The sequence below is a fragment of the Otolemur garnettii genome, unplaced genomic scaffold (assembly GCF_000181295.1).
Source record: "Otolemur garnettii isolate 467f Iridium unplaced genomic scaffold, OtoGar3 scaffold00134, whole genome shotgun sequence".
In the NCBI taxonomy this organism is placed as follows: Eukaryota; Metazoa; Chordata; class Mammalia; order Primates; family Galagidae; genus Otolemur; species Otolemur garnettii.
The window spans coordinates 556,172-582,059 of NW_003852529.1; the positions used below are offsets into that span (position 1 = coordinate 556,172).

At 45.5% G+C, this 25,888-nt stretch overlaps 1 protein-coding gene across 3 annotated transcripts in view; it reads right to left on the reverse strand.

Annotated features, from left to right (window-relative positions):
• Window positions 1-25,888, reverse strand: part of PPFIA1 (PTPRF interacting protein alpha 1) — a 106,368-nt gene that overhangs the window by 54,581 nt on the left and 25,899 nt on the right. For all 3 annotated transcript variants that reach the window (XM_003798288.2, XM_023518304.1, XM_023518305.1), the window contains exons 3-7: window positions 3,650-3,751; window positions 2,895-3,059; window positions 2,267-2,341; window positions 1,803-1,904; window positions 1,381-1,602 (exon numbers count right to left, since the gene is read on the reverse strand). In XM_003798288.2, the coding sequence (XP_003798336.1) occupies window positions 1,381-1,602; window positions 1,803-1,904; window positions 2,267-2,341; window positions 2,895-3,059; window positions 3,650-3,751 (666 nt within the window). The remainder of the gene's footprint in view (window positions 1-1,380; window positions 1,603-1,802; window positions 1,905-2,266; window positions 2,342-2,894; window positions 3,060-3,649; window positions 3,752-25,888) is intronic.

Genomic DNA, 25,888 nt, shown 5'->3' on the forward strand with positions numbered 1-25,888 from the left:
GGCGCCTTAGCCAGTTGAGCTATAGGCGCCGAGCCACAGAAGTTTAATTTAATCAGATGGAACCACTTAATATCTGTAGCAAAATAAAGTCAATCCTACAGCGTATCAACCCCTAGAGCAGTGATTTCAATCGGTATGCCATGAGAGGACCTTAGGTGTACTGAGAAAATTTAAGGATCATTAATTAAATTATTTTTGAAAGAAGTTCAAAGTGCAATGACATATTCTTTTTTTTACTCTTTTTTCTGATCTACATAATTTTGGTGTGCCTTAATTATAGGCTCAAGTGCACCATGAGATAAGAAAGACTGAAAAACACTGCCCTAAAGGGTAGGGTTTTGCTTGCACAAAACCTGAAATATGCTGTGCAATTCACCACTTTTAGGTCCTTCCTTCTTTACTAAGTGACTGTTAGCGAAGTCTCGACGTTACAAGTGATAGGTCTTAAAATAAATTATTTCAAAATCTGCATTATTGATCTCTGCCACATAATCTCCTACTGTAGCCAAATAATTTAACCTATAAGGTTATATAACACATGCAAACACAGCTGCTCTGAATTCTCACACTGGGCTACCAACATGTGGCAAGAGGGTCTCATGGGGCAACAAAGGACAAGTGAGTGAGTCACAGAAGCACCAGAGAAAACATTCAGCCCTCATTTCTTTCATGACTAGTTTCGCATAGATAAAGGCAGAAATGTCTGTCAGAAATGAACATACAGGAAAACCTCTGTAAGATAACCACCCAAGAGACTGTAACAAACCAGCCAACTACGGTAGTCAACATAAGAACATGCGGCACATGTCCAGTCTATGAAAATGAGGTCAACTGAAGGAGGTGGTCAACAGAGAGAGGTGGTCAGCTGTGGTGGTTCTACTCTACTTCAACATTTGTTTCCATCATGATCCTGACTGCTGATGTCACCACACATTCTGTGAGAGAAGAAGTCAGGAAACTAGGAGAGTGTTGATGACACCCTGACACAGGCCAGGACTACGCTCGTAGCACAGCCAGTATCAGCACCTGCCACTAAACAAGTGTGTGTCAGAAGGAAATCTGAACAAAGAAGAACAAAGTAAGACAGCTAGAAGTTGTAGAGATGAAGCATCTACACACAGGGGCAATAGGGTGTGGGAACTGCTCTCTACCTCTAAAGACCCCAGGGACAGGTGATTTCACCACAAAAATGGGGAGGCAGCCTAACACGGTCTCCTAGAAATCTCTTTTTAGATATTATTTATACAATAATGCAAAGATCGAAAGTAACATTGGGAGGGTAAGGGACAGAAAGAACCAAAAAAAAAAAAAAATTCAATTAGCCAAAACACCCCACACGTTCCACTTGATGACAATACTGCAGCTTCTATTGTCACTCACTTCCCGGACGTCACGCTGCAGTTTTGTGTTCATTTCTTCAGATTTGATGAGATCTTTCCGAGCAGTGTCGAGATCCTCCTCCAGCTCTGTCACATGACTGGAGAGCGCGGCCAGGCGCTCTTTCATCTGGCCCTGCTCCCGTGACTGCTTACTGATGATTTCCTGGAGCTCGATTACCTTAGCAAGGTCTTCCTCGTGGCTTAAAGAACCATCAGAAGATCTCTGGCAGGGAAAAAAGTCCTTAAATAGCATGTTTGGTTTGCTATGAAACAAAATACTTTCAGAAAACAGGGGAAACCAAAGCTGATTTCTGCAAACTATTGGATGACACACTTTCATGCTGTCGCCTCAGTCTTCCCAAACACCCGACAGGCACACTGGGGACAAAGGAAGTTAGAATAAAGAGAAAGCCTAAGACTTACCTTTCCATTTGTACTGGGTGTATTTTCTTGTTCATGGTTTATATCAAGCACTCCATCTGTTAGTGTTTTTTTCTGATTATTCTGTTCCTTAAGAATCATTAACTAAAACCAAAAAATTGAACATGAAAGTAAAATACTTTACTTAAGAGAAATAAGACAGCAAAACTCCTTTTGGAAAAACAACTATCAACTGGTAAAACACTACATAAGAAGAAAGCATGGACAACGCTACCCAACCTGAATATAACCAGATCATCAGAAATGGAAGTTCTTATCTACTGTACTGATGGGTACTTAAGAAATAAAAGTCTGGTTTACTAGGACTTAAGATGACCTGCATAGGATGATCCTTAGGCAAAAAGATAAATAATATCTGATAGAACATCCACGTATTAGGACTTTTTTTAAATTTAGGGATAAAAGTAAAACCTCTCAATTCAAATCAGATGACATCTCCAGCTTACCTCTTTGTGTGTGGCACCTAATTCTTCTTCTAACAAACTACACCTTTCAAGTGCTACTCGTAATCGCTCTCTCACCTGAAAACAAAAGGTGTTCAGTCTGCACGTGTGTGTACATATTTATATACTGGTTTTGTTTTTGAGATAAGTCTTACTCGGTTGCACGGGTTAAGAGTGCCAGGGCATCAGCTCAGCTCACAGCAAATTCAAACTCCTGGCACAAGTGATCCTCCAACCTCAGCCTCCTGAACAGCTGGGGCCGCAGGCACCCACCACCACACCCAGCTAGTTTTTCTATTTCTAGTAGAGATGGGGTCTCTCTCTTGCTCAGGCTGGTCTCAAAACTCCTGAGCTCAGGAGATCCTCCCACCTTCACCTCCCAGAGTGCTAGGATGGCACCCAGCCAGATTACCCAATTCCTAACAGCCATTCAATCTACAGAATTAATCAATTTTAAGGTATTTATGCCAATTAGTTATTTTTTGATGATGATATACAACCTTTTTATCTTAGAGAGAAAATACGTTGGCAGAAATTTAAGCAGCTCCAAAAAGAAAGGTTCTACAAACATATATGAGGCCTAACACCCAGCATGTACACAAACCAAGACTTGTCACGTGGCTGATGGCACCTTTTCGTCCAGAGCTTTGTGGTGTTCAAATAATGACTTCAGTGCTTTAAGCACCTCAACTTCGCTGGACACGCCTGCTGGAGACTGAGCTTGTCTCTTCACCACCGTCATCCTGAGGGACCGCTCGTGCCTAGAGACAAGGCACTCCAGATGCTCTAACAGCAGCTGAAAGAAAAGGCCAACAACAAAAACACACTGAAAGAGCACTTTAAATTTCATACTTGAACTTGGGGCTAACAGCTCCTTTACAATATCATGGCTAAAGAAGTCTGAATGCCTTCCATTCAGTAGATTACAGAAATTCCCCCCGATATATTAAAATAGCATTAATTTTCATCTCAAATTTCAAGTAGCTGGGACTATAGGCACATGCCACAATGCCTAGCTAATTTTTCTATTTTGGGTAGAGACTGCATGAGTCCCCTCATCTGGCCACAGTTGATGACTGCCTGACCTTCCCAAGGCGATCTAATTTTCATAGACCAGACAAGTACTACATATACGTATCAGTACAACAGGCCTAGTTCCTTATGTTGACCACTTCCATATGTCGACAGGTGTGTTAGTCCTCTGGTGGTCAACTTCCAGAGGCTCTACCATGTATGATAATGCTGAACCAATCAACCACAGTCTACTCAGTAGAAACCAGGATGTATTTAAAGCCACACTGTGCACCATCTTTTCTTCTAAGACAGCATCATGGATCCCAGTACTGACACGAGGCAAATGGTAAAAAGTAAGATCCACCTACTAACCCTGGTGTTGTTCCTTTCTGCTTTCAGTTCAGCAATTTCTTCTTCCCTTTCAAGGAGCTGTTCTCTGCATACATTGAGTTCTTTAGTAAGTGCTGCAAACTCCTAGAAAATAGCAAAAGTAATTGAATCATGACAGACTTCCATCAAGCCTCTATGGTCTTCACACAAAGGCAACCCCATCACACAATGTAAGGGACCTCTGTGATCCCAGAGACAGGGGAGCAACAGACTGGCCTAAGATCACACGGAGTACCCAATAAATCAGAACCCAGCTTAATCTGACGGCAGGGGACAAAGGGGAATCCAAGTCACCTTCTCAATGGCCAGAGCAATCCACATATTTTTATAAAAGGAACCTTGATATGAAGTGAATGAAGACATTTTTAAGTGACTCACAGACAAATAAACTAGAATTGCTGAAGAGAGTAAAAGAAAGAATGTCTAGGGGCCACCACTATATCCTGGCCTCCTTGTCTATCTGTGCTAAGTATCTTCTAGGGAAGACCACTGAGAGTCCCCTGGGAAAATGACAGATGGTACCCCTTTCAGCCAGAATTAAACTTCTAAAGTTAACAATAAAAAATGGGGTGGGTGTGGTAGCTCATGCCTGTAATCCTAGCCCTCTAGGAGGCCAAGGTGGGAGGATCACTTGAGCCCAGAAGTTTGAAGTTGCTGTGAGCTTCATGGCACTCCAGCTTAGACAACAGAGCAAGACTCCATTTCAAAAAAAAAAAAAAAAAAAAAAATGGGCTTCCCACAAATGCTGGTAAGCCTATGTAGGGAGAAAGGCAAGACTCATCTCTTCAAACGAGCAGAAGAGTTCCGAGAGAACACAACTGGGAAGGAGCAGCTTCTCCTCTTTTCCACTGTGATAGGCTCTGACTGCAAGGTCCAGCACCCACACAGACACCAGATAAGCTGAATTCACGTCCTCCTGCCAGCTTGTCAATGGAACAAAACTCCTCTGAAATAAGTAAAACCATCTGCCATGTTCCTTTATGTATTAAGTATCTTTTCTTTAAAAGACAAAGGAGAGATAAACGCTACCCTGACAAATAATCAGACATTCAAGATGGGAAAAATGGTTAAATTAGGTAATTCTAATAAAATCAGCTTATAAACAGGTAGTATGTTTAAAACACATTCATAAATTAATCCATTGCAACTCAAAGTAACCTTTACTACGCCGCAGGGCCTCTCTTCCCCTAGACCAATAACAAGGACCCCCTGTCCTCCAGAACAACAATTCAGGACCCCTCTCCCTCCAGCTCCCAGTAAGACTTCAGTGGTTCCTGCGCTGCCCCAGCTGCCAGGTGCTGATGCTACATCACGGCTAATGTAGGCGAGGCTGAGAGCTTCCTACTGTGCCCACCCTCCACTCTAGAAGAAGCTCAACCTTGGGGGTGGTACGCTGAAAATACTGGGGCTCTGATCCTCTGTGCCCCAGCTGTCCCAGTGCTCCACAATGCACACAGAAGCTTGCCACTGACTCCATCTCAGCTTCAGAACCCTGGTTCAGAGATTTTCCCTGGGAGGAGAAACAGGTAGAGAAAGGGATAGTTCCTAAGTTCTTCCCATAGGCACTAACTTTATTTGCAACAGAGTTCAGTGAAGTTTAAACCTAGGGGTGCATTCGAGGACAGTGTAGGTCCTGGTGAAAGGAAACTAGGGAGGGGGAGATTCATGGGTTTAATGAAGACACAGCCCAGACTACAGGACAGCCCTCTTGGAGTGAGAACAAATCTCAAACACTGACTTTAGAACTATTCCTTAGAAGGAGCCACAATTTGACTGAACTGGTTTGTAATTATCCTGTTACTATTAAAGACAACAGAACATTTGTGGGGCTTCACAGTTGTCTAGTGGTCAGAGAGCGGGAGAGAACTGTGGTGGTTCTGTCACAGGGGGACCAGGCAGGCCCGCTGCTGCACCTCGCTGGAGAGCAGCATCAGAGGCTGAATGTGAGGAACTGGTACATCTGTGTGGTGCGTGTCAGGCCTATGAAAATTAGATGAGCCTAAAGAGGTGGTCAGCTGTGGAGGCTCTACTCTTCATCACCAGGTCTCCTTCCAGGTTCTCCCTTCAAGTTCATCTTCTTTCTTAAGTTTCAGTGACTTCTTTCATTTGTACCAATGTTAATCATACTAAATACCCTGATTTACACTTCCTCTGGAAATCCCCTCTAGTTGACTGTCAGATCATCTAATTAACAGGGGTCCTCAAACTTTTTAAACAGGGGGCCAGTTCACTGTCCCTCAGACCGCTGGAGGGCAGACTGTGGGCCCCAGGACGAGTTGGCTGCTAAGCAGGACAAGCAAAGGCGGCAAAAACACCCGGCGGGCTGGATAAATGTCCTCGGCAGGCCACCATGTGACCCGTGGGCCGTAGTTTAAGGACGCCTCCTCTAGACCCTCCAGGTTGCAGGCTGCTTTGCTTGCTTTCCCCTGCGTGTCCACTGTCTTCCGGGGCCCCTGCCTGGTATTTGTGGCACCTGCAGTTCGGGTCCAGCCAGAACACGCCTGTGGCCCCAGGGAGAGGGCTGGCCGGCTTTGTTTTGGAAAAAAGGAGCACAGGTGTTAAAAGCGACCACAACTGGCCACAGGAGCCACAAGGCAGTGCGGGGGTGGTGGCATCGGCCCAGGGGAGCGTTCAGGATGCCCTGGGTCTGGGTTTCTGCCGACTGCACTTCCCACATTCATTCCTGCGCCTTCCAGGCATCGTTAAGGAAGGCCCATTCCCTTGAGGGGTGACACCACGCAGGCAGACCTTTAAGCACAGCCAGTTTGGATGTGTTTGGTTTTTGCAAATGTGCAAAGAACCCTGTACCTTTGATGATGGGACGGGCGTGGGCACAGGATTGGGTTTTCCTGCAGGAACCCCGCAGCACAGGCTGTGGGACTTTCTCGGGTTCCTGTGTCCCTCTTCCTCTAGGGGAGGCCTTGCTAGGGCAGGGTCTTGCTGGCCTAGGGCACGAAGGGCCCCTTTTTGTGGGGAGCCCAGGCCCGGACTCAGAGAGTTCTTGGTGGACCATGAAAATATCGGGCCGGAGAGGCCAGCGCCTGGGGCCAGGGTGGGGAGGGTCCAGCACCCTCCCTGGGGTCTTCCCCATCTCCCAGGAGTCTGCAGAGAGCAGCTTGGGCCTGCTCCCTTCTCTCTCACCTGCCTGCCGAGGAGTCCCACCTGGGTTGTTTGGGGTTTTATTTTCTAACTGAGGTAAAATTTACATAACCTAAAAGTTATCGTTTTAAGTGCTCAGATCAGCAGCATTTAGCATGTTCACAATATTGGGCAACCACTGCCACTGTCTGGTCCCAAAGGGTTTTTGTCACACATTAGCCATCATGCTCGCCCCGCTGCCTTCAGCCCCACGTGCTTTCTGTCCCTGTGAATTTATATATATTATTTATATATGTAAATAGGTTCCTTTTTTCTCCTTAAAGCAGGCGTCCCGCCCGCCTAGGACATTTATCCAGCCCACTGGGTGTTTTTGCCACCGCTGCCTGTCCTGCTTAGCAGCCGACTTGTCCCGGGCCCTCCAACGGTCTGAGGGACAGTGATGACTGTAAGATTCAAAAGATTCTTCCATTGCAAGTGGGAAAAAAGGGACTCAACCTAGTTTAACTTAAAAAGGCAAATTATTATTCACATAACCATGAAGTTAAGGGCAGTACTGGTTCTGGGACTGTCTGAATGAAGTGTGCTGAATTTTTATCACTTTGTCCCCCTGTACCTGTAATCCACATCAATTGTAAAAGTAACTGCCAATTCACTAATTCTGCCTTTGACTGTGCCCAGTCCAGAGTCTATCATCCTAGTGAATAAATAACTTTCTCATTTACTAGCTTGTCATTCTTAGTTTGGTTCTACTGACCCACTCTTATTTTACTTCTGTCTGGTTTTGATGGATAATCTGCTCACACATGTATTAACTTATCTTTTTAAGCATCTTAAACATAAATATTTTGACAGTTTTTGCCTGATTGCCCATAAATTGCATGTACGGTTCTGTAAGACGGGGACTCTGTGAGGACGTCCTAGTGTCACATCCTCAAGGACTGTGGAATTTGGGTTCGGGGCTCACCTGGACAGGTCTGTGCTGCTGGCACTCTCCTTGCCTAGCTGGCTTAGTCTGTCTGGGCTGGTACAACGAACTCTCACACACTGGGCCACATAAAAACAAGAGAACTGCGTTTCTCACAGTTCTGAAGCTGGCAGATTGTCTGATAAAGGCCCCACTACAGACTTCTCTGTGTCCCTATACGGCAGAAGGAGTGAAATCTCTCTCTGGAGGCTCCTCATACGCACACTAATCCCACCCACAGGAGAGCCACCCTCATGACCTCATCTCTCCCGAGGGCTCCACCTTCTAATACAATGACAACTGGGGGTTAGATTTCACCAAGACTTCACGGGGGATTTCAGCATGAATGGTGTTCTGTGGCTGCTTCACTCTAAGCCTTCCAAGGCCTCAGTCCAGAGCAGGTTTCCCATGATGATTCAGGGTTCTTTCCCATGGTTCTGTTACAGCAAGTGCAAATCCTGGTGGAGAAGCTGAGCAGTGGCTCATCCCAGGCCTTGCTTTCTCCCCTCCCTTGGACCACAATGTCCTTATAAAGCATCAATCTGTATAGAGCAGACTGGTCTCAGACGGAGAGACCTCCTCTAATCCCACCTTCAAGAAGTAGCTAAATCTAGTTCTAAACCCACTGATCACTTTAGTCCCTATAGCCCTTATCTTGGAGGAATCAAGTTTCCTACTGACACAGCCTGCTTGGAGCGTGGAGCTCAACAGGCCAGTGAAATGTGGGCAATTAATGCTTACCAGGCTAGGTTTCTAGTCTGTTTCTGCAGGAAAGGGTATTTACCTTGTTTGGGAGCCTGGTTATGTTTTTGGTTGGTTTTGCTATTTAAACTTTCACTTTTTCACGGCTACGATTGGAAAATAGGTACCCCAAAGCATGAGTTTAAACTTGTATCTTGAGAGGACATCAGAATCCACTCAAGCAGCAGCGGCACAGCTGCTGGGACAGGGAAGTGAGGCTGTTCACACTGCAGGGTGCTTTGCAGGTAAGATGGCAACAACCCCAACGCAGTACGTGCTAGCAGAGCAAGCCCGGGGGAGCCATCTTGGGGGGAGGGGGGTGAGTGTGCTTCCCGGAAGGCTTGCTAAAGGCGACAGCACTTGAGCTGAATTCTGAGCAAAGCAGTCAGTGAGAGCTTCTTTCCCAAAGGCATGAAGACATCAGATAAGTGAGAAGGACTCTAGCAGGGCTGGGGTAAGAGTGGTATGTATGGAGAAAGACAGGCCAGAGGCCGGCAGCCCCTCCAGACCACAGGGAGAGTGCAGATTTCATGATGAAGGCATAAGGAGTCATCCTATCTATAGACTTTGAGGTCCCTGAACAAGGACTGGGCAAAACAAACTGTCTGAGTTTAGTCAGCCCTGAGCATAAGGGATGTGTTCACGACGGGTTTGTGGGAGAAGACTGAAGGTGGGAAACCAGCCAGAGTCCACAGCGATAACCCCAGGGAGAAACCAGGCTCTGAATTTAGATCAATATTAGAGAGAAAGAGACAAAGAATTCTCACGTGCTATGTCCTTCATCAGTTTTGAAAGGATTACCCTGGAGACTGTATTCAGAAGAGCCCACAAGAAGATGAGGCCAGCAGTAAGCAGATCATTAAGAAATTATTACAAACTGCAGGCAAGGCCAGGGTGCACACACGTCAGGTGGTAAGGAGGAGGGATTCTGGACCTGCTTTGTGGTGCAGCCAGCAGGACCGACAGACAGACTGAACAGATGAGAGAAAGAAAGGCCCAAAGACACCTCCAAGGATTCCAGCAGGGCATGTGATGGAATGATTGGTTTCTGACTACGGGGAAAGCACGTTTTGTTGTTCTGTTTGGTTGTCTGTTTTGAGACAGTCTCACTCTGTTGCCCTCTGTAGAGTGTGTAGCATCATAGCTCAAAGCAAATCTCAGACTTCTGGGCTCAAGCAATTCTCTTGCCTCAGCCTCCCAAGTAGCTGGGACTACAGGTACCTGCCATAATGCCTGACTATTTTTAGAGGTGAGGTCTCGCTCTTGCTCAGGCTGGTCTCAAACCTGTGAGCTCAGGCAATCCACCTGCCTCGGCCTCCCAGAGTGTTGGGATGACAAGCTTGAGCTGCCGCACCTGGCCCAGGGAAAGCATTTTTTTGAAAAGCTCTAAAAGTTCAGTTTTGAAGCTCATTATTAGACATTCAAGGGGCAATGTCAAATAGAGAGCTGCAATTTCCAGTCAATTCTGCTCCACACAAATCAGCAAGATAGAGACACAAAGAGACAAGGTTCAAGCCCCGGGAACAGGCTCACGTTATGGGGCATCATCAAAGAGGCTGGGACTGGTGAGGGACACAGGAGGAAAACCAGGAGAGAGATCTTGGAAGCTCAGTGTTCCCAGAATAACGAACAACATGGACTGATGCTGAAAGGTGGATTTGTTGAAATGGAGGTCAGTAGTGACCATAATGGCAGTTTGACGCAGTGGTGGGTTCAAAACCCTCGCTGGCCTTACTTAGCTCAGCAGATAGTGGGAGGACAGGAAGCAAAATAGTGAGGACAGAAAATTCTCCTGAGGAGCTTCGCAGTAAAGGGACGAGAGGACAGGGGGTGAAGGAGACCCCTTCATAGGATGAGGCAGAGATTTGCATACAGATGGCAAGAATCCAGGGGAAAGGTGGGAAGTGAGGGAGTAGACAGGGTCAAGTGGCCAAGAGAAGAGGCTGACCTTTCCTGGAGACACAGCTCCCCCAGGACAGAAGGCTACTGCATGGGCAGAGGCACAGGGGTGTAGGGGGGAAGGAGGTGGGAGTTCTTTTCTCACCTCCACATAATTTTCTCATTTCCACTAAGAAAAAAACAGACACAATATCATCAGTCTGTACGTGCTTGTGGGGACAGAAGGGAGGAGGGTCTAAAGTGGCATCTAAGAAGGAGGGAGGTGGTGTGCAGTGACAGGGCTGCTAGGCTTTGGGGACGGGCAGGGACTGGGCAGGGTGCAGCCCTGTAGGCAAGGCCAACAAAGGGGAAGAGGTGAGGAGTCGAAACTATGGTGAACCCCAAGGTTCAGGCAGCCCAAAGGCAGGCAGACATGGGACAGGTGAAGTGACATGCCAAGGTGACTGTGCATCTCAGGAAGGTGGAATATCAGCGTTTTATTTTTAAAAGTCTATTATGAACAAGCTTCATTGCCATTTAATGAAATAACTAGTCAAAGCGTCACAAGGAAGACGTGAAAGTAGGGGTAGAAAGCTTCAAAACTGATTATGCACAAGCTAGGAGCCATGGTTACTAGAGACTCATCTCTCCCTCCAGGAGAGAGACCCAACCTCTCCTCACCACAAACCCTTACTTTACTTCCAACCAGCTTGCTTTCCTTTAATTTGTTTCAGCACCAGAAGCAAGTCTTTGTGTGTTTCATCCAGTTTCCTTCAGATTTTCCTAAGATCCCGAAACTATTGTCACTTCCCCATTGATTTTAAATTTGTCCTCTATTATTCCTATTAATCTTGGTTAAATATAAGTCTTCCTAATATATTCGACAACCAAAACCATTCTATGAGATACCACTCTGGCTATGGTAGAAGATAAATTTACAGAACTTGACGATTACTTTACTCAAAGAAAAACCTTTCTTTCTGCTCAAAAGAGAATTCAGGTGAACATATATCAAAGCAAATTTAAAGTTAAGAGTTTACATAAACATTGGACAGGAAATTCCAAAGTTTAGGATTCCAAAACATGTTCCTATATGCACTGTTTATATTATTGCAGAAAAAAACTAGTATGAACCCCAAATATGGGCACTAAACGGTCTACTTAATTACTGTCAGAGGAATCTAATCATCCACACACAAATGTTTCCTCTCTAAAAAAAGTTGATTTAAAAAATACTATAAGCCACTATACCACTAGTTTAAGGTGACATTCTATTTACTAATATTTATTATAATTAAAGTTTCAAGTATTTTCTGAAACTGGACTGATACAATGATCACCACAATATTTTCAACATATAAGTCTGAGCAATATAAATCTGTATTTCCATTCCACATTATCTAGGGCCGAGAAGGAGGACAGTAACACCGATCACTAAAACCAGTTCAAGAACTTGGTTTCACATCGATATTTGTTATTTCGAACGAAAAGTTCACATCTGGATAACACACTTAAATTATATAAACCAGACAGTTGTTAATGAATATCCACAAGCAGGCCAACTTTAAAGTAAGTCTTCTAGATCAGAGGTGACATTCACCTCCAAAGGCCTGTCACTCAGATGGCTGGCAGCACCCCCCTCCCCAGAAGAGGCAGGAGGCAGCAGTACTCCAGGTGCCACCCTCAGGGGCCCCACCCCTTTGCCTGTCCTCTTCCTGTTGTCTTTCTATGGTCACAACATGCCACATTTTTACAACTCATTCTCTATCCACAGCTCTGTTTTATTTTTTTAGTTTCTTTTCTTTCTTCTTTTTTTTTTTTTTGAGACATAGTCTCATTTTGTCACCAGTAATAGAGTGCTATAGTGTCATAGCTCACAGCAACCTCTAACTCTTGGGCGCAAGTGATTCTCTTGCCTCTGTTTTCATTTTTAGTAAAGATAGGGTCTCTAACTCGTGAGGCTGGTCTCAAACTTGTGAGCTCAAGCAATCCTGCCTTGGCCTCCCCGAGTGCTAGGAATACTGGCATGAGCCACCTCGCCCAGCTGGTTACTTTTCATTATTTAACCTTTTGCTGAAGGTGGAATAAAACCTCACTAGATGGAATATTATTTAGTCATAAAAAAGAAAGGAATTATTTTTTTTAAGAGAGAGAGAGAATCTCATTTTGTTGCCCCCAGTAGAGTGCTATAGCATCATAGCTCACAACAACCTCCAACTCTTGGGCTCAAGTGATTCTCTTGCCTCAGCCTCCCCAGTAGCTGGGACTACAAGCACCCACCACAACGCCCATCTATTTTTTTCAGAGAGAAGTCTTGCTCTGGCTCAGGCTGCTCTTGAACCTATGAGCTCAGGCAATCCACCTGCCTCAGCCTCCCAAAGTGCTGAGATCACAGGCGTGAGCCACTGCACCCGGCCAAAAGAAAGGAATTCTGTTACAACATAGGTTAAAAACATGAGGACATCATGCTGAATGAAGTAAATCAGTTACAAAAGACTGAACACACTGGAGATCTTAGTTACATGAGGTCCGTACTTGAGTTGCAGAATCTATAGAGAGAGAAAGTAGGATGATGGTTGCCAGGGGCTGCAGAACACTGTTAAATGCAGACAGGGACAGAGTTTCAGTTTTGCAAGATGAAGAGTCCTGGACATGGATGGTAGCAGTGGCTGCATAACAGTGTCAATGTGCTTACTGCCACTGAGCTGAATACTTAAAAATGATGAAGATGGTAAATCTTATGTGTATCTTACCACAATAAAAAAAATGGGGAGGGCAGCACCTGTGGCTCAGTGAGTAGGGTGCCAGCCCCATATACCGAGGGTGGCAGGTTCAAACCCAGTCCCAGCCAAACTGCAATAAAAAATAGCTGGGCATTGTGGCGGGCACCTGTGGTCCCAGCTACTCGGGAGGCTGAGGCAAGAGAATTGCCTAAGCCCATGAGGTGGAGGTTGCTGTAAGCTGTGCGATGCCATGGCACTCTACCGAGGGTGACAAAATGAGACTCTGTCTCAAAAAAAAAAAGGGGGGTGGGGGAGAACTGCACTGGAGGCAAAAAGTCTGTGTACTCTTCAGTCTAGGAACAAAATGTAAAGAAATGGAAAAGGGTCTAATTTTTAGCAAACGAAAGTGACCAATTGAAAAACTGACTTGCAGAACTGACATTATTTTCAGTCAGTAGAAGCTACCTGCCTCAGTCTTTATTTTAAAAGTATGTCAAATTTGAAAGAGAAAATTTGAAGTTCCTAATACATTAAAATGAATGACCAAATCATGTTTTAAAACTCTAGTGATTAAAAGTAGACTAACAAGCATCCACCTGTCTACCCACCCAACTATCCATTTATCTTGCATCTGAATGAAAGAAGACAGACAGGGAAACAGGGAATCAACCCACGAACTTTACACTTTTGTGTACTCTGACCCACAGTCCCATCATCTTACTGAACCAGACCTGATCAAAGCCACAGTGTCCAAAATGGAACTGACTCTTCAATCACTGGGCATTATGGGCATTATGTACAAGCAAGTGAGCAAAAGATATCAATATAAACAATTTAAAAGTTCCAAAATATCTTTTTTATTAAGACCCAATATATCTTATTTTTTTCCTTATCAGTTTTTCTTAAAGAAATATATGCCAACAAAATGTACGCTCATACTTAGCATTTAGCAATTAAATATTGAATTTTTAAAACATGGTACAGGGCAGTGCCTGTGGCTCAAAAGGGTAGGACACGGGTCCCATATGCTGGAGGTGGCGGGTTCAAACTCAGCCCTGGCCAAAAACTAAAAAAAAAAAAAAAACATGGTACAGAGCAATATTTCAATACGACACACACAAATACATATATATGAAAAAATATAAGAAGTATACACAAAGCTAACACTGGTTACCCCCTGTAGTTGGAAAGAGGGTTCAAAGTGAGACAGTTTATATATCTTTCCTTTTAAATTTAATTTTATACACACATTACTTAGTACTGACTGCCCACATGTCACATGACTTGCTAAGAAGCATCCCCTCAAGCCTGTCCCTTAGGGTTCCTGCTCTCAGCTATCCAAAGGAAGCAGACTCCCCCATTCCCCTAAAGGACCCCCACCCTGTCCCCGCCTTGACTGCACCTCAACTAGCCTTCCCACCTGCAGGTGCTGCCCTCTCCAAGCTCTCCTCTGGAGGGAGGCTAAAACTCTGCAGGCTGCACCCAGGCCGCTGCTCCCCCTGCACAAGGTGCCAGCTAAACGGCTCTCTGTCCAGACTAAATCACCAGGCAAGGTCCTGTAGCCCATTTTACATCTCCACTCCAACCATGTTCCTCACACTGAGCTCGTTGTCTTCCTCCTGCCCAATCTCAAGTTCTTCCTATGCCCTTGTTCAGTGGACAGCTGTATCCAGCCACCCAAGTCAGACACCTGAACATCACATCACTTCCCTGCTCTGTCCACAGTAACCCGTGCTGAATGAGGACTGCTAATCCCACCTCACACACACATCTTCTGGAACCACCCACTTCTCCACACCCTCGTTCCGCCCAGTCCCCAGGCCACCGTGCCTCCCTACCTCTTCTTGTCTCCATTCCTTCTGCCCTCCAATCCATTCCCCATACTTTCTGAAATAAATCAGACCTTGTGACTTGTCTGCTTAAAATCCTTCCGAAAGCTCCTCTAATACCTAACACTAATGAGAAGTAATAACACACCGTGATGCAGCACTCACTCTCTGCCAGACCACTCCCAGCACTTGAAGCTGATTATCCCACCTAATCCTCCCAGCCCTACATGGTGACACTCTGAGCTCCCCGTGCTCTAGAAGTCAGCTCTGCACACACTGACCCCGCTGCTCACTTTGTGCCTCACATTCAGTTCCTCAGTCTTTCTCGGAAGAATCAACACCTCCTTCAACAGTTTCCCTCAGGGCCCTGAACACCAGGGCAAGCCACCTGCCTTGGATCTGTGAATCTGCCATCTTCCCCTAACCACCTGCCACCCACCCTTCCCTTCATGGCTTGGGAGCTGTTTCTTGCAAAGACTTCCCTGGCTTTCAGCACCCATGGATGGGTCTCACTAGGTGCTCACACACTCTGGACCCTGGCATTCCACACTTTGGAACTCCTGGTGTCCCATTCAGCAGGATTCCCTACTAGACTCCAAGCATTGGAAGGCAGAAGCCAACATCAATGAGAGAGTTTGAGGCACACAGGAGGAACCCAGCATGTGCAGCCTGAATGATGGCAATGATACCCAAAGAACATCCACACACAGAAATGATGTTCCCTGCTCGGCACCAGTAGCACAATGGTTATGATGCCAGCCACACTGATGCTGGCGGGTTCTAACCCAACCCAGGCCAGCTAAACAACAATGACAACTACAACAAAAAATAGCTCAGTGTTGGCCGGTGCCTGTAGTCCCAGTGACTTGGGAGGCTGAGGTAAGAGAATTGCTAAGCCCAAGAATTTGAGGTTACTGTGAGCTGTGACGCCACAGCACTCTACCAAGGGTGACACAATGAGAATCCGTCTCAAAAAAAAAAAAAAAAAGATGTTCCCTATTAGGAAAAACAATGGGCTGCATGTGCGGGCTCTAGTTGCAGCCGCCACACTGACAGCCAGGCCCTGGGCAGCACGTGTGCCTGCCTCAGAGCCACCTAGGAGCTGGGGTGGAGGGCTCTCTCCTAGATCAATGTTTCTGGAGTAGAACCTGGAAATATCTATTTCTGAGAATTATCTTTCTATGTTTGAAAACAACTGGCCTCTGACCTGAAGCCCAAAACTTGAGTTATTCTTTCTGGTTTATCTGTAAAACCTACACAATGATACTTTACTTCTTTCTACACACAGACCACAACTGTTAACCAAAAAAAAGAGCAAACCATCACATATGACAGTCCACTGACCCAGGGGAATGACTCCCACAAACCTCCTTCCAGAGAACTACTCATGCACCTACCAGTCTGCTCTTCAAACGTAAATGGCTGACAGGCGTGGGACTGAACAGTTTATTTTTGCCCTGTTACTGAAATGAAGTTACTTTCAGTGTTTCGTTTTCAACAGAGTCTCATTTTTTGCCCTGGGTAGAGTGCAGTGGTGTCAGCAGAGCTCACAGCAACCTCAAACTGTTGGGCTCAAGCGATCCTCCTGCCTCGGCCTCCCAAGTAGCTGGGACTACAGGTACCCGCCACAACGTCTGGCTAATTTTTTCTCCTTTAAGTAGAGACAGGGTCTCAGCTTTTGCTCAGGCTGGTTTCAAACTCCTTGGGCTCAAGCCATCCTCCCACCTCCGCCTCCCAGAGTGGAAGGATTACAGGCGTGAGCCACTACATCTGACCAATTCAATTCTCAATAGTAACATTTTCTTCTACCAAAAGCATTCCAACACAGAGAGTGGAAAATGATCAGACATGCAGTCCAAGGCAACTGTAGTCTAGATTTCTGGCCTATCTTGAACCTGCCTTTAACTTTGCTAACAACATTCTCCCCAGAATTGTCTGTGTGCTCAGCCTCCACTTCCCGGGACGCATGGTCTGTTTTCCTGCCTCTTCACACAAACTTCTCCTGAGCTTGAGCACCCTAAGAACCTGTGTGACCTCGTCCTCTCCCAATACTGCATCCTCGACCTGTGGATAGACACACTTGGTCTCCAGGCCTGATTCTGTCTTCCAGAACGCATTTAGCCTCGGCTAAACGAGGAGGAGCCCAACACTACTGATGGCAGCTTGAACTTATTCTGCCAAAAACTAAATGTGATTTTCACTTGGAATAGAAAATGAGGAAAAAAGCCCTTATTATTTTTTAAATATACAGATAAATTAGTTAAAAATGTATTGTGTCCCACCCCTAATTTTTGGCTTAGCAACTAAGGAGGGTATATTTCGTATATTTCTACTTTCAAAAATGCACAGTTCAAGGCCAAACCTGAAAACCAGGATGCAGGGTGCAGCCTGTCACAGCTGAGCAGCCCTGGCAGACAGCCACTTAGCTGTCCACGTGTATGGATGTGATCATATAAAACGTGGCTATACCATAAACACAAATTATCATCCACCTGACCCACCAGGGCTGAAACTGTATCATTTTTGACAATTTAACTGGTTTCTTTTGACTCTTAAAGAGGCTGCACTGCTTTATAGTATTAATAACAGAAATACTGATGTGAATGTTTTATACCAGTATTTTAAATTCACATCGTTCAATATCATAAAGAATATGACCCTCTGCTTTTATGTTTTAAAATTCCTAAAAGTCACCTAAAATTCATCATCTTAAAATTTTAAAGTGAACAATTCAGTGGTTCTTAGCATATTTACAACGTTATATCACCCTTACCACTACTAATTCAAAACATTTTCATCACCCCCAAAAGAAACCCATACCTATTAGCAATCATCCCCAATCCCCCTGCCTTCAGCCCCTGGACCCACCAATCTGCTGTCTCCACAGGCCTGCCCACTCTCAACACTTCACATGGATGTGACCACATATATAAATGTGGCCTTCTGTGCCTGGCTTTTCACTTCACACAGTATTTTCAAGGATCGTCCCAGCTGTATGTACCACAATGTAACTTCATTCCCTTTTACTTCTTTTTCTTTGGAAGACACTGTCTTTTAGGCAAAACTGTGATTTAACCATGGGAGTGAAGTATAAGTTTTGTTTCATGTATTTTTATCTTTTTGCTTTCATTTTAGCTTCCCATTAACCAAAGTCAAACCAAACTGGTTTGAGCTATTAGCATTTCAGTACTTAAACACACACCATTCCTTAGAATAAGCAAGCTAATTTGAAATATTAGCATGTTTCAAAAGAACCTGAAGTTATTAGTTGAATGTATATTTCACATATTTTAGAATTCAAGTCTATGTGACTAGTACTAGTGAAAAATGCACAGAAAAAATATTCTAAATTTTTCCCAGGTGCAGTAACTCAGATCTGTAATCCCAGCACTTTGGGAAAACAAGGCAGGAGGAAGATAGGTGAGCTCTGAAAGTTCGAGACCAGCCTGAGCAAGAGTGAGACGCCATCACTACTAAAAATAGAAATATTAAGTTGGTGCTGAGGTGGGCATCCATAGTCCCAGATACTCGGAAGGCTGAAGCAGGAGGATTGCCTGAGTTCAGGGGTTCAAGGCTGTAGCAAACTATGATCCAGCTTGGGGGCCAGAGGTAGACAGAGCTATTTTTATTTTTAAAAATAAAAAAAATTATTTTTTTGTAGAGACAGAGTCTCACTTTATCACCCTCAGTAGAGTGCTGTGGCATCACAGCTAACAGCAACCGCCAGCTCTCGGGCTTAGACGATTCTCTTGCCTCAGCCTCCCGAGTAGCTGGGACTACAGGCGGCAGCCACAATGCCTGCCATTTTTTTGTTGTTGCAATATAGCCGGGGCCAGGTTCAAACTCGCCACCCTCAGTATATAGGGCCAGCGCCCTACCCACTGAGCCACAGGCACTGCACTTTCAGTCACATTTTTAAAAAGAATATTAGTTTGAAAGAGTTCCAGATAAATTAAAAACACTAGAAAATAACAATAAAAACACAATATAAAGTACATTAACATTTAGTTTGTATTTATAGAATTTCTCATACTTTTCAAGAAAGCAACTATGTGATTTTTGGCACTGTTCATGCTTAGGAGTACAAAACATTTTTCATTATCAAGTATCTCATTTCATAGAACTATGCAGATGCCAAGAAATTAATGAATCATAAAGAAATTGTCTTCAAAGTATGAAATCAGAAAATGCCTGTTTGAACTTGACAGTAGTCTAAAGCAAGCCATCAGTAGACATAGCACATAACACACGTTTGTACAGATATGTTTGGGTCCTAAAAGCTTTAAAACAGTGACAGCAGCAGCAACAGCTAGGGGCTTAGGATATATCTTTTTCTTTTTTTACACAAATCTTTATAAAAGTTATTTAATTTTTTGAATTGCTACTGAGATATACATAGAAAAGTTTACCTTCCAGCCCTGTTCACTCTCCGACCTGGTAAGTATGGGTTTCTTGTTTACCCAAAGTTTCAAAAAATGCATATATAAACAAATATCTTCCTTCTCCCTTATTTTTCTTCAGTGAAGGATATAAGCTGAAGATCCTTCCCATGAGTTCCTACTGTCCTCCTCCCTTTTAACAGCTGTACAGAGTGCGCTGATTAACTGTTCACCTACTGGTGGACATTTGTGTGTTCCTGATTCCAAACTTTCACTGTTACAGATAACATGGCAACAACCATATACATATATCTTTCTGTACAAGTGACCACAGTATCTGTGGGGTAACAATCTATGAATCTCTTGGTCAAAGGGGACACACACACACACACACACACACACACACACACTTTTTTTTTTCTTTTTGCAGTTGGTTTGAACCCACCACCTCCAGTATATGGGGCTGGTGCCCCACTCCTTTGAGCCACAGGCACCACCCAACACACACACACTTTTTTAAAGAGACGGGGTCTCGCTCTTTTGCCCAAGCTGGAGTGCAGTGGTGTAATCACAGATTACTACAATCTCAAACTTTTGGACTTAAGTGATCCTCCCACCCCTGACTTCCAAAGTGCTGGGATTACATGGGGAGCCACCATGCCTCACCCAAATAGACAGGGTATCCACAAAGTTTGTATGCAATTTAAAAAGTTGTAAATTTAGGCTTGGTGCCTGTGGCTCAAGTGGCTAAGGCACCAGCCACATACGCCTAAGGTGGCAGATTAGAATCCAGCCCGGGCCTGCAAAAAAACAACAATGACGGCTGCAACCAAAAAACAGCCGGGTGTTGTGGCGGGCGCCTGTGGTCCCAGCTACTTGGGAGGCAGGGGCAAGAGACTCGCTTGAGCCCAGGAGTTGGAGGTTCCTGTGAGCTGTGATGTCACAGCATTCTACCCAGGGGGACAGCTTGAGGCTCTATCTCCAAAAAAAAAAAAAAAAAAAGAAAGAAAAAGAAAACAACATAACTGACTGGTGGAAATAACAAAAAGAAAGGGTTTATTGTCAGCCAAGGAAGGACCTTGCCTGCCTGTCTCCTAGCTTGTGGCTCTGTGGCCACAGCACCCTCCCTCCGCCTATCCAGTCTCTCCTGTCCGTCCATCCTCATCCTCCCACAAGAAGATTCTCAGAGAACTCACTCCAGCCCTCAGTACCCACTCTCCTGTGAGCTCACAGCCCTCGAGGCCTCTCCCACAGCCTCCCTGGTGAAGCAAGAACCACTGCCCTCACCCCACCCACCCTGCCAAGTCTTTCCTCCCACAGCAGCCACCCCAACCTCGTGCATGCTGAATGCAGCCCCACAACCCCCACGGTGACCTGGCCAGTTCCTTCCCAGTACTACACTGGGCACTGTCACCCTGGACCACAGCACTGCCGACGGTTCACTGCACTTCATAAGTCTACTTAGGCTCTGTGCTTCCCAGGGGAAAGAACTGTCCCTGTCGCTATGATAACCCTAAGCCCTGGGCAAAGAATCTAGCTAAGCATTAAGTGTTCACACAAGGTAGCACTCTGGGAGGCCAAGGTGAGTGGATGGCTCGAGCTCAGGAGTTCGATACCAGCCTGAGCAAGAGACCCATCTCTAAAAAGTAGCTGGGTGCTGTGGGGGACACCTATAGTCTCAGTTACTCAAGAGGATGAGATAAGAGAATCGTTTAAGCCCAAGAGTTTGAGGTTGCTGTGAGCTATGACAACACAGCACTCTACTGGGAACGAGAGAATAAAAGCCTGTCTCAAAAAAAAAAAGTGTTCACACAAAGACTTTGGAATTAACTCAGTAATATACTGCCTTTGGCAGGTGGTATTACTGTACTGTAGTCCCGGGGAGCCTGCACGTTCTGTGTACTCATGTCTTGCAAACCAGTCTGACAAGAGCCCTATGTCATGAATAGTTTTAACCTCTACCTTAATAAGAAGGCACTTCACAATGAGTCAGAGGTCTAGGTCCAGAACTATAACTGGAGGTACTTTATTAGGAATGTTCTCTTTGTGGCTCTGTTAAGCTTAGTAAACAGAAACAGAAGCTTAAGGATGAGTAGCCCTGTTAATTGAAATCATTTACTGAACAAAAAGAAATATTTCTAAGGTACTATGTCAGGTGCTCATAAGATGTAAATTACAATAACTCTGTATTTGTTTAAGGCCTATGGTTTTCAAAACACTTTCATCTATTTTATCACCCTCTATTCTGGGCAACGCAGTAAGGCACACGTAATTACCTCACTTCACGAATGACAGTACAGAGCCAGGCACATTAGGAGCTGTCACTGTCACTCAGAACCCAATGAAGATGAGGCGAGGACCAGAACTCAGTCCATACAGAGACCAAATCCCCTCAGTCCCCACTGTGTTGAGCAGGGGCTGTGGTAAGGAGTTGGCAGGCAGACGCCTCAGAGAGCAGGTAAGTGCCTACTTTGCGCAGGGTACTATGGTGGGTGCTTTATGCTAGTTTTCATTAAATCTGCCTATAACATCGGGAAGTAAACAGCATCCTTATTTTATAGATGGCAAAACAGTCTTAGAGGTGAAATATCTTGGTAAAGATCAGAAATCTAAGTGAGGAGAGGACCCCAGACTCAAAATGGGTATGCAGGGCAGGGGCGACAAGGAGCAAGTGGACAGAGAATAACAGAATACCACTCCAGCAGTGAGCACAGGACTGCTGACTTGGTCAACCAATGACCCTAAAGGGAAAGAACAGTGGGGGCCACATTCCCCGGGGGAGCTTTTCGTGGTTTCTTTTGCCTCCTTAAAACTGATCCTGGGCTCGGCGCCTATAGCTCAGCCGGCTAAGGCGCCAGCCACGTACACCTAAGGTGGCGGGTTCGAATCCCCAGCCTGGACCCGCCAAACAACAATGACGGCTGCAACCAAAAAATAGCCGGGCGTTGTGGCGGGCGCCTGTGGTCCCAGCTACTTGGGAGGCGGAGGCAGGAGACTCGCTTGAGCCCAGGAGTTGGAGGTTGCTGTGAGCTGTAATGCCACGGCACTCTGCCCAGGGGGACAGCTTGAGGCTCTGTCTCAAAAAAAAAAAACTGATCCTGATATATACTTGATCCTAATATTTCATCTGCATTTTTCTTAATCCTGGTGACATTTTAAAAAAAACTAGAATAAAAATAAAAGGAATAAAAAGTAAAATCAGGCTAGGGACAGTGGCTCACACCTGTAATCCCAGCACTCTGGGAGACCAAGGCGGGAAGATCCCTTGAGCTCAGGAGTTTAAGTCCAGCCTGAGCAAAAGCGAGACCCCTGTCTCTAATAAAAACAGAAAAACTAGCTGGGCATGGCAGTGGGCACTTGCAGTCCCAGCTACTTAGGAGGCTAAGGTAGGAGGGTCACTTGAGCTCAGAAATTTGAGGTTGCTGTGAGCTATGATACCTCTGAACTCTAGCACTGGGCAAGAGAGCAAGACTCTGGCAAGGGAAAGGGAAAGGAAGGAGGGAAGGGAGGGAAGGGAGGGGATGGAAGGGAGAGAAGGAGAGCAAGAGAGGACGGGAAGAAAAGGAAAGTTAGCCCTAGGTATCAGCCCCTGACCTCTCTGAACTTTGAGCCAGACCCTAAATCCCAGGAAGAACTGGACAGAAAGAGCACCAGGAGAGAAAGAGCAGGGATGACCCTTCGGGATAGACTTTGGCCTTGACAGAAGGGCTGGGAGGTTCCTAGGGAGGAAGGAATCCTGTAGACCAGGGTGCAGGGAGGGGACACAGTGAAGAGACTGTCTGGCTAGAGGAAATGGTGTGGGGAAGAATAACAAAACCAGAACAGAGTCCCGAAAGCAAGACTAACCAGGTTGAGAGTTTGGCACTAAAGGTCTCAAAGCCACAGCTGACCTTAAACTGGTGGCAACATGAAGTGTGCAGGGTGGACATGAGGTGCTGAGGACCTAGCTCAGACACTAGGACACAAAAGGAGCGCATGGAAGGAGCTAGAAAAGGAGAACTAGGCCCAGCAACACTGAATGCAGACAGGAGGAGGGCCCAGGCTAAGGCTGGGATGGGAGACCCAGACAGACAACTATGCTGACTTGGAAGAGAAGGTGAGCACTGCTCTGGACGTGAGGGGCAGCAGGACACCCCCACGGCTGTGTCTGAAACACTACAAAATGTGGGGCTACAGTTCCACCAGAGTCCCAGACGTGGTGAAGACAGGCAACACCACAGAAGAAAAGCAATCTCCAAGATAAGGACTGCAGCAGGCAGCCAGGCGAGGGTGTCAGCGCACGCCTCGGTCACAGGCACAGCGTCGAGGGTGTCAGCGCAGGCCTCGCCTCGGTCATGGGCACGGTGGCGAGGGTATCAGCGCACGCCTCAGTCACAGGCATGGTGCTGTGTGCAGATGGACACAGCTGTCAGAGAATTGACCAATCTGGAAAATCAAGTTCGCAAACTTGTCCTAGAAAAAGTGCTACATACCTCACTCCTGCACATCACTATAGTCACCTTCAAAGTACCCCCACTTGGGAATCCATACACCAACATCAGTGCTTAGTCCACGCTTCAAGGCAATTTTTTTAGGATAAGTTCAGGAACTTGTCAGACTTTTATCCAGTGACAGCTCTGATGCCCGTTCCAGAAAAAGAGTTCCAAAACTGCTTTCCATGGAGGTTTTCCTACCTGGAGAAAACCCCGCGCACACCAGTACAGCACAGTGCATACACAGAGATATGAATAAGAACACAGACAACTATGATACCATTCTATTCTAAAGCTGCAGCTAACAAAAGGCCTATCCAGAACCTGTTTCTTTAAACAAAGGAGAAAGGTAAAACTGTTTAATGAAGGAGGATTACTGTATCTAGACACTTGCCCTCTAAACTACTGACAGTTTTTAAACTGATGTGCACTTTAGTGTCAATGTCTCCTTATGTAGTATTACTCTAAAACTTCCAATGAGAGGACCTTAGTGAGGAAATGTACAGCTGAAACTGGACCAACAGCGTTTCAAAGCGCAAGGTGTTTCTAAAGCTGGGACACCAAATCATCTCTCCATGAGCCCAGGGAAGCCCTCTGAACAGCAGACGATGTTTTCAGGCCAGCACAGTGGGCGTTTACTGCACTAACACCTTAAGGCACAGCCACTTCCAGGTAGCATCTGGCCCTTTTAATAACAATCATTCATAGTAAAAATACAGTTTGGAGGACACAGAGAAGAAAGTACCAGGCATTGTAGAGTTTGTAAAAAGCAACCAGAACCTAGCAACAGGAATGTGCTTTCAAGCAATCTCTTAATTCGTTGTTAAACTTTTTGGTTAACAAGTATTTCTATGGTTTGTGTAAGAAAACAACCTTGGAATGTACATTCTTTCCAATTTAAAAAGCTTTATTCCAACCACCCACTACTTTTTCTTGCAAGGGCCTTTCTACTAACCAGCTGACACTCAGGAACCCCACTACACACACACACCAAAAGGGCAACATTTCTTGTTTGGGCAACTTTCTCTTACTCTTTCTCCCAGAAATAGAATGAACACCAGGCACCAGAATAGAAATAACAAGGCAGTGATAGAAAAGCTGATGGCAGGGAGTCCAAAAACCTAATCTGGATTCTCACTTGATATGTATTCTTCCACCTTTGTACAGGAAAGTTGGGGCAGCAAGGAGAGCCTCCCATGGCAGTTATTCCTGGTAATCCCAACAGGAAGGTAGCACTGCCACTTGCCATGTAAGTATATGCTAAACAGCTTCCTTCAGTTTTATACACATAACTGTCAATTGTTGTCCTGCTGTTGCCATCTGTCATATATTCCAGTGACCAGACATTGAGCCCCCTTCCTGTGGGTACAAACTGGTTCACCCTTGGGGAACGGTGGCTGAAAGCACTTGCTGCCTCAGCTTCTCCTTCACCTGCAGATGGTACCCTCAGAGCCCAGGCTTTGGGAAGGAACAATCAGGGCTGGGTTAGTGTCCAGAGGTACTCATTTCATCCAGAGACGGGGCCCACGGTGTCAGAAGCACAGTGTGCAGTCTCCAGGACAAACAGCTTCACCACACGATGGTTCCACAGCAGGGCCGGGCTCTGTGGCCTCCAAGGCTGGCTCTCCTGCCTTCTCAGAGACATTGATTGTAACCTAGTCAAAACCCTTGTAATAATTTATTTTTCTGCACAGATCACACAAGCAGTTTATAATGAAGCCTCTAGACCTTGTGGTGTTAATTTTACTCATTATCTTCATTTTCACAACCTAGAATCTCATCCACTCTTCTCAACAAATAGGAATGCCTGTGACGAACACCCCGGCTGCGGATCCCCTGGGTGGAAGTAGAGACTGTTCCTGTGGACGGCACACAGTTCCCTATTGTTGACCCTTCTTTTTCATGTTTCTCTTTTTCTACTATTTACGATTGATGTTGTGAATCACAAAGAAGCATTCTTTACCATAACCAAATATCACTGTCCCATTCAATACTGACTATCAAGATAATGGCTAACATTACTAAATCCTCATCAAATGTCAGGCTCTCTTTTTTTTCCCTTAAAGAAATGGGGGTTTGGCTCGGCGCCTATAGCTCAACCGGCTAAGGTGCCAGCCACGTACACCTAAGGTGGCG